This window comes from Phocoena sinus, chromosome 2 (genome assembly GCF_008692025.1).
Source record: "Phocoena sinus isolate mPhoSin1 chromosome 2, mPhoSin1.pri, whole genome shotgun sequence".
Classification (NCBI taxonomy): Eukaryota; Metazoa; Chordata; class Mammalia; order Artiodactyla; family Phocoenidae; genus Phocoena; species Phocoena sinus.
Window position 1 is genome coordinate 91200142 of NC_045764.1, and position 17900 is coordinate 91218041.

Genomic DNA, 17900 nt, shown 5'->3' on the forward strand with positions numbered 1-17900 from the left:
CTCCAATGCGCGGCTACACCTCCTCTCGCCCCGCCCTGCCCTGGAACGGCGACACAGGCAAGTCCCAGACCGAGTTATGATCATTCATTTATTGATATTTAATTACTCGAAAACACCCCCGACTGAGGAAGCAGACAGCCCATAACCCTGCCGGAAAAGAGGACTCGGAACTAATCAAGGGTAGTCAGGGTCAGGCCCAAATTTGCACTGGTTCCCTGCCCCTAAAGTGGCGCCCTTATAGGCTGCTGAGTTCCAGACACTGTGCTAGGTACTTTACATGAGGTAACGTAAAAAACACACTGGGTGGGCCGCAGATACTCCCATACCCACCAGCCCCTGACCTGTGGATCTCCTAGATTAGGGCTTTCTCTTCACAAATCAACCCTTTGCCTTCTTGGGGAAGGAAGGAATCATGGCATTATTTAGAGAATTTTCTGCAGTCCATTCTGCAGGTATCAGTAGTGGGTAATCCCCTCAACTCCCAGGCGTCCAAGGAACGTCCAAGGCTTGCCCACCAATATTGGCCTTCCGCCTGCTGCTGGGGCAGAGGCCTGGGCGACATAGGTGGATGATGAGACATGGCCTTCAGGAGCTCAGGTGGCTTTTTAACTGCACTATGAAGGTTCCAAGCTTGGCAGAGTTCAGTGTCCACACACAACGAATGAGAACAGGCGTCACCAGTGTCAACCAGGTCCGCAAAGGGGAGAATAATAAAGCTAGAGTACCATATGTCATATGAAGAAAGTAGCAGGAATAAATCTGCCAGATGTACAGTAGTAACATAAGTAGGTGAACAGGTACAATTTTCAAGTATTTTCCTTGATGGAGATGAGACCTGAAGCTGTGACCAAAGCACCGCTGTAGCAAGCTCCAACACAGGTAAACCATCAAGGGGATGTTAAAAAACACCAGCTGGAAAGAGCGAACAGGACCATTAGCTTATTAGCAAGCCCTGGAAGGGTCAGGTCTCACTAACATATTATTGGTGGCTCTTAAAAATATGTTGCTTTCCCTCTTGGGGGTTAACTGATTCTTTATGCTTCAATCACACTTGCTTATAACACTCACAATAGTTGACTTGTAGTTGCTTGTTTATTTTCCTGTATCCTTTTGTTCATCTTAAAGGCAAGTGTCATTTCATTTATGTTGAAGCCCTCAAATAATGTTTAAGGTAGAAATGAACTGAATATGTGGGTGTACAGACACACACACATATATACAGTACTCTGTTTTTTGTTTTTTATTTTTGGCAGAGTGGGGTGGACTTGGGTATCAGTATCTTTTCTTCTCCCTGCATTTTTATGTGAAGTGGCATAATGAATACTGGAATACAAATTAAAAGATTTAAGTTATAATCCAAGTTTAACTACTATATGAGTCACTCATTCACCAAATAATTATTGAACACCCATTATGTGGCAGGTACTGTGCAAGGCTCTAGACAAGGGATACACACATGGGTGACCAAGTTGGAAAAGATGCATCATAGAGCTTACATTCTAGTAGAGAGAAGAGAAACCAAAAAGAAAAAAAAAAAGGAGGGGGAAGATAATTACAGATTGTGATGAATTCAATGAAGAAAATAACTGGGTCACAGGAGGTAACTGGGAGATGGGCCCTCTGAGGCCTGAAGGACAGAAATGAGTCAGTGGAGGAAGTGCATTCCAGGCAGAAGAAACAAATGAACAGCCCAGAGGTGGGAGAGGTTAGCTGGAACATGATAAGCCAGGTGGAAACTGGGGCAGTCAGCATGACCCAGATCACGTCACTGATTTGCTTAAAGGGTTTTAAGCTGAGAAATGAGTGAGCTGATTAAGATTTTAAAAGGACTACAGTGCATGCTCTGTGGCAAGCTGACAATAGGGAGGCAAGAGCAGTAGTGGGAAACCTGTTAGGGGGTTAATGCAGTAGCCCAGGCAAGAAATAATTATTATTTAGACAAGGGTGGTGGTAACAGTAATAGTGGTGGATTCAGCACATGTATTGGAGGTAGATCAAATACAGTACTACTTGCTGATAACTAGATATAAAGTATGAGGGAAGGAGAAAAATTGAAGAACACCCTGGAGAAGATACATCCTGGATAATTTATTGAAATTGGAAAGAACTGGGGGAGGAACAGGTTCAGGGATAGAAATTAAAGGTCCTGTTAGAGGTATATTGAGATTCCTGTTAGATATCTAAGGAAGATGCAAAATGGCAGTTGGATATATAGGCACCTGAGGTGCAGAGAAGAGGTCTAGGTCAGAGATATTATAGATTTAGGGGCCATGGGCCTAGATGATACATAAAATCCATTCTTAGTGTACTATTTATTAAAATATGACTATAAGCCCACCTTTTGGTAAGGGTCAGGTTTTACTTGGAATAAGAGTGCTCCTGAGAGACAGCCTCCATCTACATAACAGGAAACTGAACTAGACCCAGATCTAGTCACATATAAAATGCTGCTAAACAGAGAATATTCTGGTCTGTGGTCAGCGTTCACTAGGCAAATATCTTCCCTACTTGTCTGTCTCTAATCCTGCTGATCATGTTTTACCGCCCTCTTATGAGGCTATGAACTCATTTCAAACAATGTTTTTGGATCTCTTATACAACTCTAGATCATCACCTCAGATTTTGATCCATTAGCCCTATCAGATGAGTACAAGAGAAAAATTGTTAGGTAAATAGTTTTCAAACCCATTTATAGAAATTTGCTATAGGTCTGGGTTTTTTATTTGTGTTTGTTTACATTTGAATCTCAATCCAAATGTAAACCTAACATATCAGTGTTTCATAAACAAGTGTATTGCTAGGACATCACTAGAAAGCTGGGTAACTGACCCACTTTTCTTGTGTGTCTATTTTTCTTTTCCTCCCTCTGAAACAATGTCCTTCTTCATTATCATAACCAATTTTGTTTTACCCAGAAGTCTCATTTATTCTACCATAAGTCTCTTCTTTCACTGTTTATCGATGAAAAAGCACAGTGAAACAAAAAACAAAAACAAAAAGCTCTTTCACCTCTTATAAAACTTCCTGCCGAAAATGTATTTTAGATGTTTACAAGAGTGGTGGAAGAAAGAGCTTAGGAAGCACTCTAAAAGCAAACAAAACACCAGATACTAAAGACTGCCCTGCCAGTAAATTAGAAAACATGATCTATGGTGATAAATTTGGGATTTGGGATTTAATTCATAACTATTATGCAATTAGCCCAACAAGGCCAAGATGTTCTTAAATTGCGTTTCTGACTTCTTACCTGGAGAATTCCAACTATAAACGTTACACTGCCTTGTAGGAAATGTCCATCAACAAAGATCCCAAAGGAAAAGCAGCAACCCAATTTACCTTTAGTGATTTCACCAACAAACCATGGTCCTGAAAGAGGCAATGAACAAGAAAGGAAGTTAAATAACTATGACTGATTACATACATCATGACATGCATTTACAGAAATAATGAAAAAATATGAGACTAGTCATCTATAAGCATTTATTTGTATAGCTTTTCTTCTTTGCTAATCTCTGTGTTGCACTCAATATCCTAGCTAACCAATTATTTGCTCCTTTGCTCCATATTTCTCTAGATTATAAAATTGCCTGAGTACGTGCTATACCTGGAATAGATTCCAGAAACAGATAGGAGTACATTCACAAATTTTAGAAGATTCTATTACAGTAGTAACCTCAATATAAAGCATTAACATTTCCTTTAAGAAGCAAAAAGGTACTCCATAGATACCACAGTTAATTCTCCAGATAACTGAGATTTACTCCTTTACGCAATAAGACTTCAACCACTTTAATCATTCTAAAACACACTTCTTTCTTATAAATATTAATGAATGTATTTTAACCTTTTCTGGCTGACCCACAGTCATTACTTTGTACATCAACTACATACTCAGGGTTAACATGTACAAAGTTTAACTCACTTCTTTATTTTAATTTTTCATCTGCAATGCCAGAATGACTTTTCTCTACCCCGTATTATTATTTACTGCCCCTTCTCAATGTTCAGGCTTCTAGAACTACTATATTGTCAAGAGTGATTAAGGGACAGTCGGATTTCCCTTCTAAAAATGTAATACCATCATTTGCTGGTAAGGGTAGATTTCAACTGGGACTTCCCTGGTGGTCCAGTGGTTAAGACTCCATGCTCCCAACGCAGGGGACCCGGGTTCAATCCCTGGTCGGGGAACTAGATCCTGCATGCCACAACTAAAAGATCCCACATGCCACAATGAAGATCCCATGTGCTGCAACTAAGACCCGGTGCAGCCAAATAAATAAACGAATAAATATTAAAAAAAAAAAAAGAGTAGAGTTCAACTTTAAAAAGTCATAGGTAATTTTCTCAGATATATATTATATATACTCCATTAGATACATATTAGTTTTAAAAAGTGTTTCCCCTTTAAGTTTCAACCTTTAAAAATGAAACAACTTCTCCCCTTCTAATGTTTTCCTTTACAGCCGGGAACCAAATCACCTGCTTTGCCTCCTAGTGGAAGACTAGTGTGTAAAACAGCTTCAACCTATCTTCTAACAAGAAAACCAACCTCAAAAGGGGAATCTGGCATAGCTTGTTATACAGAATTGTAAAGGGTCATATTATTTCTTTAACTACTTTCTGTTCTCTGGTGGGAGTTACTAATGAGGAGAGAAAAGTCCAAAGATGGACTAAAAGTAGAAAACATAGACTAAGCAACAAATAGTCTAATCTACTCCTAAATGACTCTTAGTAAGGAACATTAGTAAAAAGCTTTAAAAAGAGACTCACAGTGCTTTCTGCTTCCGTAAGTGACTAAGTGATTTTGTCAGTATTGGGTATAATAATTAATATAAGAGAAGAGCTCAAATGCCTGAACTCACTGCTCATCTCAGTTTCTCTCTTTTTTGAGCTGAGTTTTTAGGAGTCACACGGTAGTAAATAGTCACTCAACTACATACTAGGTATTGTGCTTAATGCTGGGCATAGAGGGGAACAAGATAGACAGGACATCAATGGATATTCTAATGAGGGGAGAGATGATATATACAGAAGATAATCATAAATTCTGATAAAGTAATGAAGGAAATAAAAAGTATGGTGAAATAGAGGATAAAGCTTTAAGGTGGTCAAAGAAGGCTGCTCTGAGGAGATGGCATTGAAGCTGAACTTCTATCTTCTATTAGGTTTCTACCCAAATACTAATTGTCATGGTCCTCTCAGCACCCTTAAGTTAACTTGGTGTTGACTAAATGTCCTTTAAGTTAGGAAAGAACTTTATTTCCCAAGATCATGTCACAGGAAATGACTTATGAAAGAGTGGTGTGCCAGTCATTATGCTCTCAAGAACCTAAATGACTACTGTTAAAATTCTCAGTATATTCTTTGGCAGAATTCTCCACAATCTCAGGTTTCCTAATTGACTTACCCAGCACTGTATAGAGTGTCAGCAGCAACATAGAATAGTAGAAGATGCTTATTTTGCTCAAGACATGAAGGGAAAATGAGGTCAAATTTACAAATCCTGGAGGTCCTAAACAGAATAAATTTGAAAAATCCAGTGAACACATGCAAAGTTCAAGCTTTTTATAATATTTTCTAGAAGACTTCCATGGGCATCTACTACATTTTCAGCAAATCATTTGTTATATGGATGACACCACTTTAAATTCAGAAGTTGGCAGGAATTCTGATAAACCAACTCACTTAGAATTACAGAGGGTAGGAAGGCAAAGCAATGGTGTAGCTGTGACACACACACACAAACACACATATACTCTGTGCTCAAAGGATGATCAAATCCCTGTTTTCCATGAGATTTAGTATCCAAATGTACAAACTTCCAAAAGTTTCATCAAAATATATCAAAGGCCACCACAATGTTCATTGCAGCACCATTCACAATAGCCAAGACATAGAAGCAACCTAAACGTCCACTGACAGAGGAATGGATAAAGATGTGGTACATATATAATGGAATATTACTCAGCCATAAAAGAACGAAATAATACCGTTTGCAGCAACATGGATGGACCTAGAGATTATCATACTAAGTGAAGTAATTCAGACAGAAAAAGACAAATATCATATGATATCATTCATATGTGCAATCTAATTTTTAAAAAATGAACTTATTTACAAAACAGAAACAGACTTACAGATGTTGAAAACAAATTTATGGTTACCAAAGGGGAAACGTGGGTGTGAGGGATAAATCAGGAGCTTGGGATTAACATACACACACTACTATATATAAGATAGATAACCAACAAGGGCCTACTGTATAGCACAGGGAACTCTACTCAATATTCTGTAAAACCTATATGAGAAAAGAATCTGAGAAAGAATGAATATACATATATGTATAACTGAATCACTTTGCTGTACACCTGAAACTAACACAATATTGTAAATCAACTATACTCCAATAAAATTTTCTAAAAACTATATATATATAGTACTATATATACTATATATATCAAAGGCATATCAAACAAATATCAAAATATAATCTTGGGCTTCCCTGGTGGCACAGTGGTTGAGAGTCCGCCTGCCGATGCAGGGGACACAGGTTCGTGCCCCAGTCCGGGAAGATCCCACATGCTGCGGAGCGGCTGCGCCCGTGAGCCATGACCGCTGAGCCTGCGCATCCGGAGCCTGGGCTCCACAACGGGAGAGGCCACAACAGCGAGAGGCCCGTGTAACGCAAAAAAAAAAAAAAAAAAAAATTTAATCTTAACTATGAGTATCTGTCCAAATATTCCTTTCCCATATATGATACAGCTCTTAACTCACAGCTATCCTCTTACTCCAACTGAAAGGGATCCGCAAAACTCCAAATTAGCATCTCTTAAAGGGAATTCCCTGGTGGTCCAGTGGTTAGGACTCTGCACTATCACTGACGAGGGCCCAGGTTCATTCCCTGGTCAGAAAACTAAGATCCCACAAGCTGTGTGGTGCGGCAAACACACACACAATACAGTGCCAGAAAGCCCAAGCATAAGGGCTTCATTCTGCAGCCACAGACTAAAGCATCACAGTTCCTCAACCCCAGCCAGCCATTTCACTCATCTGCAGCCGATCATACACTGGTTAGCAGAAGACTATGATGGCAAGCTCAGTACACACTGAGCAATGCTAGAGGTGAACTATTTAAAGGTTTAAAGGACTGACTCCAGTGAAAGACAGCCTGATGTAAGTTAAATAGCACGTCTTCCCTAATAGGCCAGCATATTCATTTTATACTCATAACACTGTTCAGCCTGACAGTTAATTTCAGACAAAGCCTGATAATGCATGGCCTTTCTCACTTTGTGTGTTTCATACTTGCTACTCATTCATCTCTCAGCTTCTTTCTTGTTCTAGTCTGGTACTTCTCAAAGTATTAATCTACATATCCACCTATAGTAATTATTATTTATAAATACATCATTTTTAGCCTTAGAGGCAGCTATGCTTTAAACTTTAAGCAATGATTCTCTACTTTGGCTACACATTAGAATAACCTGAGGGAACTTTTAGTAAATACTCATGCCCAGGTCTCACCCTCCAGAGATTCTGACTTAATTGGCCTGGGGAAGAGGGGAGCTGGGACAGCAACCCAGGTGATTCTAGGCAGCAGGACTGAAAATACTGCTTTAGACAGAGCCGTGCTTCTCAGCCCTGACTGCACATTGGAATCATCTGGGGTGCTTTAAAAAATACTGATGCTTAGGTCCTACCCCCAGAGATTCTATGTAAACACTGAGGGTGCTGTGTAGACACTGACATGTTAAAAAGTTCCCCAGGAGATTCTAAGGTGTAGTCAAAGTTGATAAGTGTTGTTTAAAGAAAAAAACTAACCTGCGGTCAGTCTCTTATTAGCTATGAGACATTGGACAGCCTACATAACCCCTGCAGTCCTTAGTCTTCTAATCTTTAAAATGGGGACAATAATACCTACCTCACAGGATTGTTGTAAGGATTAAGTGAGATAATGTAGGTAAAAATATGTTGTAAATTTTAAACAACTATACAAAAATACTGGTATTCCCACATGAAGCTGGGGCCTCCCTCAAATATTTATTTATTTATACTGTGGGCAAGAAAATATATGTGTGCAATAATGCTTCTTGAAATTTTTCATAGAATTTAAAAATATATATATAAGCAGACAAACATTCAGTAGGATATGTATACTACCTATTCAGTTCATCATTTTACTGTTTAACCTTTACTACAGTGCTCACTTCCCCCACAATCAGTTCCTGATCCCAGGGACTTCATCCAAGCCAAGAAGGGATAATGAACATTTAATTCAACAAGTATTTATTGTCTGTAATGCACAAACTGGGTGCCGTGGAAAAGAGAAAAGAAGTAGAAAACAAGAGCTCCTATATTGAGGAAATTACAGTCTGATTGAAGAGAAAATGTATATACATTTGAAGTGGTAATGTAAAAGGTCACTGGCTAGTTAAATACAGAATTAATCCTCAGGAAGGACTGTTGGGATTCAGAGAAGCAAGCGCTCATTGTGACCTAGAATGGCTGGAGAAAATGGTATGGAAAAGAGGGTTTGAGGTGAGCATGGTAGCTTGAAGGATGCACCTCACAGAGCTCAGGCAAAGATAATTTGCATTGATATTTATCACTTGGTAATAGTGAGGACATTATGGGATACACTAAAGTAAAGTCTTCTAAGATTAAGGAACCATGGTGACTAACCTTTATGCTCTGGATATGCTCGATAACGAAAAGTAATGAGAATGATGAGCTGGATCAGCACAATCATCACAAAAAGGACCCGGGCCTGCAGAGAAATAGATATTCACGTGACATACATACATGGATACAGCTTCAGTTTTTTTAAATGGCCTAATTAACAAAAATGGAAATGACATCATTAGCAGAAATGACTATATGAGAAAAATATACAGTCAAAGAGAATTGAACATCTGACCCACCAAAAAAGATAATTGTAAGTTGCCTCAGCATTATTCTTGCAAGGTTTGGATATGATACCTGGACCAATGTTGAAACTAAGTGATTTCATACAGTTATATAAAGTGATCAAATTAAACTAGTCTACTTTCATTGTACTAGGATAAGTATAATTTGTACTGTTTTATTTAAAGTTGTATAGGAGGGAAAAAAACACAACAGTACACAGTACACTCCAGGCTGAGTGAACAGAGACTGCATTTCATTATGCTTTCTCTATCAAGAAGTCACTCACTTGGAGATTAATTCACAGTAAAGAGACATTTTATCTAGGTTCTTGTTTCTCAAAGTATGGGTCCCAGATCATCTTTGGAATCACCTTCAGCCTGTTGGGAATGCAGAATCTCAGGCCCCATCTCAGCCCTACTAATCAGAATCTGCCTCTTATTAACATTCCCAGGTGATTCATAAGTACACCAAAGTTTCCAAAGCCTGATCTAGGTGACCATTAAAAATTCCCGAAAGAAAAATAAATGACACAAAAAGACTTGTAAAAATGAGATGCAAATGCCCATTAGTCATGTTTTTTAAAAGTTCAATCACACAAGTAACAAAAGTAAATTAAAATAATAAGGAATTCACATTTTAAGTACGTGAGGATATATACTAAGGTATCTCTGGAAGATGAAATTAAAGGGGGTTTAAATTTTCTTTTGAACATTGTAGCGTATTTTATGTCAATGCCCAGGATAGGGAGATCTGAGGAAAATAAAGTGTAAATTGCCAGAGCTTCTCTGAAAGACAGTTTGACAATGTATATTTAAAAAAAACAAACCCATTTATTCATTCAAGAAATATTTATTTGAGGGCCTACTTGTGTTAGGCATATCAAAAAGACAAAGATCTCTGCCCTCATGGGGCTTATATTTTAATGAGGGGGGACAGACCAAAAACAATGAATATAATAAATAATTTAAAATTTTGGGTAATTATATAATAAATAAATGAAGTATATAGAATTATGTGTCCACTCTTTGATCCAACAATTCATTTCCAGAAATTTCCAAAAAAACTAATATGTACGACTCACAGACTTAGAAAACAAACCAGGGGCAAAGGGTGGGGGGAAGGGAAAGTTAGGGAGTTTGCAATTGACATGTACACACTGTTATATTTTAAATGGATAACCAGGGACTTCCCTGGTGGCGCAGTGGTTAAGACTCCACGCTCCCAATGCAGGGGGCCAGGGTTCAATCCTTGGTCAGGGAACTAGATCCCACATGCAATGCTGCAACTAAGAGTTCACAGGCCACAACTAAGGAGCCAACGAGCCACAACTAAGGAGGCCACCTGCTACAACTAAGACCCACTGCAACCATAATAAATTAAACCATAATAAATTAAATAAATAAATATTAAAAGAAATAAAATAAAATGGATAACCAACAAGAACCTCTACTATACAGCACAGGGAACTCTGCTCAATATTATGTAACAACCTAAATGGGAAAAGAATTTGAAAAAGGATAGATACATGCATATGTATAACTGAATCACTTTGCTGCATACCTGAAACTATCACAACATTGTCAACTATACTCCAATATAAAATAAAAAGTTTAAGAAAAAAAACTAGTATGTGCAAAAACTTAGTTATAAGCAGTATTTTTATAGTAGAAGGAAAAATTGGAAACAAATGTCCAACAAAAGGGAAAGAGTAAAATAAATTAAGATGTATCTATGACAATATAATGCAGCCAATAAACATCATTTGTAAAATAAATGTGATGTGAGAAAACAGTCAAATTCCTCAGTGGAAAAAATCAGACAGAAAAAAGAGAATGAAAAGTATATTACCATTTTATATTAAAAACTCATATCTTAATGTAAATAAGAGAAAAATAAATAGAGAGTATCATAACGAGAAATACAATGACTATAATGGCTAGTGTGATAAAAGAATGATGTGGGGCTGATTGTACTTTATTTCTAAATTTTCCAAGTTTTCTATATTAAGCATGTATTATTTATGTAGGAAGAAATATTATTTTTGAAAGATCCCAATCCAATTTAGCACAGTCCCTATAATTCCCTTAGTTATCCTTGTTTTATGGCACTAGGTAGAACTAGGTCCCAAAACAGGTATTATATGTCCATGCCTCCACTTCAAAATCACTGTATTCTTCTAGACAAGCAACTAAACTTTTAATTTTATAAGGTTCCACTTTCTCATCACATGATTACTTTATTATTTATGACTTTGGAGCTACCACATTAAAAACACACATAACACTTAGTTGAATTTACTCACCACAATACAATGGTCAGTAAGGAGAATAAATGATGCCAGAGGATCAAACCTGAGGTGAATGTCCTCTCGAGCAGAAAATATGTGGTGAACACTCTTACTTCTTCCAGCAGAGTCCTAGTTATAAGCACAGCAGAGAAGCAACCCTCATGTACAAATACGTACAATGTTCCAAGATTAAGTTTCCAATAACTTTTGTCAGTTATCTCAGAATAAGCAATATTTTTTTCATTTACTTTTGATTCTTCCTATAAGCACTTTAAATAAAACTTCTTTTAAACCCTGTAATTCTAGATTTAAACTGGAAATATCAGCATGTATTACAATGTATTCTCTCTTTTAAAAAAAAGAAATCTGTATTTCCCTCTGTTTACTGAAAAGGCCTAAAAATAATAATGAACTCAACAACAATGAGCTAGCTGGGCTAGTGCCCAGATTTTGGTCTCAAAATAAAACTTATCACTACAAGAAACCAGTGCTCTTTAGAGAAATAGGTGATTCCAGTTCTTGAGTAAGAAATGCAAAAGAACTTGAAACATCTACCAGAAAGCAAGAAAACTAACAAGGACTACAGGGATTGTATCAAAGGACTTAGTGGCCAACTTGGAGAGGCTCCCACTAGTCAAACAATTGAGCACCAAAAAGAATAAATGCAATGGATTGAAACATACCAAATATATATATATTTTAACTATGAATTAATAATGATACTAGAAGACTCATTTAGTTACCTTTGGCAGAAGCTAGAGAAGTAACTCATTACTTTGAAAACTGGTTTAGAACAGGAAAGGTGGAGGAAGAATGAAGACTTTTCTTGCCTTTCCTGTATGAACTCTATATCTCGGTACCACATAGATGAGGCAAGTTTTTTCTTTGTGGAACTATTCTAATTAATACTCCTATAATTAGGAGTGGTAATTTGAATATCACCATTTTATAACTATGATGAAATAATGGATCTAGACTGAGATTATCAGTAAGTGCTAATCCCTCAGTGAAAAGCTGGTTGAGTACTGAAAAGCTGAATGGAGGATAAGCCTGCAGTGTGCCGGTACTGGCTTGACTGACCCACAAGGGCCAACTGCTACATATTCAGGAATTTTGCAGACCAGCTGATGTGTCAGTAGCTTAAAACCAGCTACAGGAGGAATATTTATACTATGGAAATTGGTATAAATCAGGGAGACGCTACAAATCAGGGTCCTCCCTTCAAACCTGCCCCAAGCTGGTTGTTAAATATTTACCAGCATACCACTGGGTAGGGTCAACAATATCTACATACATTGATCAATCTTAACATTATTAAAAGAGAGACAACCAGATACTATAGCCTTCTGATAAAAGCATAAAACACCAAATGAAGTATTCCTGCCAAAAAACAGACTCAGATCTGATCTAACCTCAAGTCTAACTACAGTAATAGAAACTAGATGGGGTAGAGGAACATGCTATATGATAACACATGGATATAAACAGCAAAAATCCAGAGTACAGAAACAGTACAGGATAAAAGATCCAGTTTCCAAAGCAAACAAATTGAAAGGGGGAAAAAAAAGGAGGGTGGAGAGGGAACCTATAGGTTAAAAGACACTGAAGAGACAATCACCTAAATGCAATATTTGAGCCTTGTTTGGATTCTTATTTGAACCAACCAAATGCAATTATATGTGACAAAATAAGAAAACTGAACACTAGCTGGATAGTTTGATGTTAAGGAATTACTGTTAATTGTTCAGGTGTGATATGGTTAAGTTTTTTTAAAATAGCTCTTATCTTTTAGAGATATATGCTGTCATATTTACACAGATGAAATGACATCGTGGTACAGGGAGGAGAGAAGTGGATGGGGTGCAGATGAAATAAGACTGGTCAAAAGTTGATAATCTTTGAAGTTGGGTGAAGGATACGTGGAGACTTATTATAGTATTATCTCTTTCATATATTTTAAAAATTCCTCATCATAAAATTTTTAAAATAGCAAAAAGAACTTGTACTGGTGTTTATCAAACTTTTATTGCTCAAATGTTCTTACTCTGAATGACAAGTTCTTGGGTTTTTTTTTTAAGTTCTTGTTTTAAAGCAGAGACTTTCTTTAATTTTGAGATATAGAGATTTCTAGAGTTTGCTCTTTAAATTGGCAAAGGAGGCACAATAATTTTAAATTCTGGTTCTCAAACTTTAATGCACATCAGAATCACCTGGAGGGACTGTCAAAACAGATGGCTGGGTTCCATCTCCAGAGTTTCTGATACATAGGTGTGGGATGGGATTTCTAACAAGTTCCTAGGTGATGCTGATGCTACTACTTCAGAAACCACACTGAGAACTGATCTAAAGGTCCAGTTGGTACTAGGCTGCCCAGAACTTTACAGATATTCAATAAATACAGTGAATAGGTAAAATATAAGATAATAAATCGATGTCTTCTCCCATGAATTTTTCTTTCAGACTTGTCTATGGTATACTGTATTTAAAAGGACAGAACTTTCTCACTGATGAATGAGGGGACAGGTTCCCTGTTTAATATTCAGTAGACTAATTTTTTAAAGTTATACTCATAGACATAAACAGATCAGTGGTTGCCTGGAAATGAGGGTGGAGGGAAGGCAGTTGCAAAGGGACATAAGAAAACTTTTGACAGTGATAGATCATATTGATTGTAGAAATGGTTTTAAGGATGTATAAGAAAGTCAAAACACACAAAATTGTACTCTTTAAATATATGGAGTTTTTTAATATAAATTCTACCTCAATAACGTAAGAAATGTTAAACATATAAAAAAGTATATGTGATTTCACATTTTTACTAAGGATTCAACTAAGCAGGCAGACAGGTTCAAGAAATGTGAAGCTATGGTTTCTTCTTCATAAAACTACAGAAGCTGGGGTTCAGAAGCAATCCAAAGATTTGGAAGTTCCCCATTCCAACAGTGAGCAGGTCTCCTACGGTCGCTCCTACTTCTTCCCTATGACTGTAAAGATAGGGAACAATTTATTCTATGTGCACTTGTATCTTCAAGTCTTTTTTCTTTTTTTTTTTTTGCGGTACGCAGGCCTCTCACTGCGCCACCAGGGAAGCCCTTCAAGTCTTTTTAAAATGAGCCAGCTTCTAATATGAAAGACATTAAGGAGTTCATCCCCAGGAGTCCCTCCTTCCACTTTCTACCCATGAGTGTCTTCTTCCTCCTAAGCAGAACACTTCAAAGATGGGTGATACTGGGCTTCCCTGGTGGTGCAGTGGTTGAGAGTCCGCCTGCCGATGCAGGGGACATGGGTTCGTGCCTGGGTCTGGGAAGATCCCACATGCCGCGGAACAGCTGGGCCCTGTGAGCCATGGCCGCAGGGCCTGCACGTCCGGAGCCTGTGCTCCACAACAGGAGAGGCCACAACAGTGAGAGGCCCGCGTACCCCAAAAAAAAAAAAAAAAAAGATGGGTGGTACTGCAAAGTGCCTTCTCTCGTTTCCTCATCTATGAATTGGGGATAAAACTACCCACCACATAAGACTGTTATACAGATTTCATAAAAAATTCTAAGTGTCTGGCATCTCCTTAGAAGAAGCTCAGTAAATAGCTCCTTCCTGCTCTAAATCCTTCTCTGTGACACATACAAAAAAGATAATGAAAATAATCACATGTGTTTTCTGAAGGATTACTTGATAATCTTCAAACCAAGACTTAACATTAAAAGATTAAATAGTTTAAAACTTCATCAAATCATAAAGTTGTAGAAATTGACAGATTATTTTTTCCAGAAACTAATTTTTTAGCACAGTCTATCCCCTAAAGTATTTCAAATTGTTGATGAAACTGCTCTATTTTGGTGATGATGATCACTTTCTACTCTGGCAGGTCTAGTGAATTAAATGCTCCCCAAGCTGAATCAGAAAAGGGACAGGCAGACAGTTACTGCATGTGCTATCAATGCCCACTCCCCAAACAAAAAATCCCTTTGATGGATGCCTTAAAAATTATTTATCCTAGAGCTTTCAAAATAGTGACACAATTTCCTATACTTGGAGACAGCAATCAAAGGCGTGGATACGTAAATATTATGTTTTCTGACTTGTTCTATTACCTTCAGGAATATTGGGGAATGTGCTCCCATTATTAAAAGATTCTGGCCAAAGTTGGAAGAAAACAGAACAATGATTCCCTGGGGATAAAAAGAGGGGACTATAGCCAGTAGTTGCACACTCATGTCCTCTGCCCAGTTTTTAGTCTAAAAGTAGAATTATTCCTGAGTGTCCATTTTCAGAACATACTAAATCCAGTGTATTCAAATTTTTTATTAACTTAGTTTCATCTTATCAATTGACAAAACAAAAACAAAACAAAACAAAAAACAAATCGGAGTTCAATGTGGTTACAGCCTAATCATTCACATAGCAAGTTGAAAATTATTAACTTACCTGGACGATTACTTCTATGTTATGTGTTCTATTATTGTAGTTTCTTGGATTCCACTTTAGTATGAAAATAGGACCAGACAAATGACTAGCTTGCCCTAAATGAACTCCATCAATCTTAACTGCGACTGAAGTAATGGAAGATAAGGAAAACACCAAGACTCTAAAATGAGAGCATAAATGCATGGTTTTAGGTATTTGGCATTGTTTTTATAAAGAAGAATAACCCTATTATAACCTGAAAAGATGTAAGTACAGTTGTGGCCTTCCATTGGTTGATCTGCGAGTTACTGGGATGTGGAACCTGTGGTTTCTACCAACCATGGATCGAAAATATTCAGAAAAGAAAAATTTCAAGAAAGTTCTCAAAAGCAAAACTTTAATTTGCCTCTCGCCAGCAACTATTTACATAGCAGTTACATTGTGTTAGGTATTATAAGTAATCTAGATATGATTTAAAGTATAGGGAGGATGTGCATAGGTTATATGCAAATACTACACCGGTTTATATAAAGGACTTGAGCATCTGTACACTTTGGTATTCCCAGGGGGTCCTGGAACCAATCCCCCAGAGATACCGAGGGACAACGGTAAGGCAGACCATTACATTGTACAAATGTTCATATGACACTCTTCATATGATCTGGTTTCTTTCTAAATGGTGGCTTCTGGAGTTGTATAATTCAGCCAACCTGAATTGGTGAGAAATTAGAAACTATTCTAAATCTGATATCCAGCTCCTATCAAGAAACCTGACCAAGAGATGTATGTTCCACTTACCTAGTGATCAAAAGAAATAAATTAAAGCATATTGGTACCCTTTTTTTCCAGAATAATTAGTAAATTTTTTTAAAAGTACAATATCCAATAATGATAAGAGTGCTGTGAAACTGGCACTCATATTGCTTGGAAACATTATAAATTAGTATCTGTTTTAAAAAGTAATCAGGTACCTTGTGCACTGCTGGTGGGAATGTGAAATGGCGCAGCCACTGTGGAAAACAATGTGGAGGTTCCTCAGAAAATTAAACATAGAATTACCACATGATCTAGCAATCCCACTTCTGAATATATACCCAAAGAACTGAAAGCAGGGACTGGAACACATATTTGTACACCCATGTTCATAGCAGCATTATTTACAGTAGTGAAAAGGCAGAAGCAAAAATGTCTATCAACAGATGAATGGATAAACAAAATGTAGTGTATATACGCAATGAAACAGTGAATACTCAGCCTTAAAAAGCAAGGAAATTCTGAAACATGCTTCAAAATGGATGAGGACATTATGCTAAATGAAAGAAAGCCAGTCACAAAAGGACAAATACTGTATGATTCTCCTATGAGGTACCTAGAGTTGTCAAATTCATAGAGACAGAAAGTAGAATTGGTGGTTGCCAGGGGCTGGGGGGAGGGGGAATAGGGAGTTAGTGTTCAATGGGTACAGCGTTGCAGTTTTGGAAGCTGAAAAGAATGGTGATGATGGTTGCACAACAATATAAAGGTATTTATTGCCACTAAAAATGCTTAACATGGTAAATTTTATGTTATGTATATTTTACCACAATTTTCTGAAAAAGAATAATGATTTTAGTTGCAAAAAAAAAAGTAATCAGGCAATCTTTATCAACAGTCACAAAGGAATTCAAACTATTTCACCTAGAATCCTATTTCCAGAACTCTATCTAAAGCACATTATACAAATGAAGGAAGAATCTATATGCATCAGATGTTCATCCTCAAATTAGAGAAAAAATCTGAAAGTTCACCAATAAGATAGGAAAATGGTTAAACTGTGGTCCATTCTCTCTGTTGACAGAAAAAAAATTGCAATTAGAATACACTGTGCCCTATGATTACGACTGTGTAAATACAGGCCTGAAAGAGAACGCCTGAGAAGGAAAACTCATGTTAATAATAGTTCTATTTGGGGTATGGAGGGGGGAGTGGGACAGGGATACACATATAATCCCATTACTCTATTTTCCAAAAGTTATGTTGTACTACTTTTCAAAATAAAATTTAAAAGAGTATATTAAAACAAGTGCCCTTATGTTTGCAAAAGGTTATGTCTCTTTGCAAAAGGAATGTTAATGTCTCATTAAGATTCTATTTAATACTACTCAGCCATAAAAAAGAACAAAATAATGCCATCTGCGGCAACATGGATTCAACTAGAGATTACCATACTAAGTGAAGTTAGAAAGACAAATACCATATAGTATCACTTATATATGGAATCTAAAATATGACACAAATTAACCTATCCATGAAACAGCAACAGAAT

The 17900-nt window shown here is 37.1% G+C and overlaps 1 protein-coding gene across 4 annotated transcripts in view; it reads right to left on the reverse strand.

Moving 5' to 3' along the window:
• Nucleotides 1–74: 74 nt before the first annotated feature.
• The window catches only part of TMEM62 (transmembrane protein 62), a 33401-nt gene continuing 15575 nt past the window's right edge, over nt 75–17900 (reverse strand). For 2 of the 4 annotated variants that reach the window (XM_032623408.1, XM_032623410.1), the window contains 7 exons: nt 16567–16605; nt 15617–15776; nt 11210–11323; nt 8683–8767; nt 5408–5512; nt 3248–3366; nt 75–912 (listed from right to left, as the gene is read on the reverse strand). In XM_032623408.1, coding sequence (XP_032479299.1) covers nt 586–912; nt 3248–3366; nt 5408–5512; nt 8683–8767; nt 11210–11323; nt 15617–15776; nt 16567–16605 — 949 coding nt within the window. In that variant the 3' untranslated portion in view covers nt 75–585. The remainder of the gene's footprint in view (nt 913–3247; nt 3367–5407; nt 5513–8682; nt 8768–11209; nt 11324–15616; nt 15777–16566; nt 16606–17900) is intronic. The other 2 variants (XM_032623409.1, XM_032623412.1) reach the window with 1 other exon arrangement.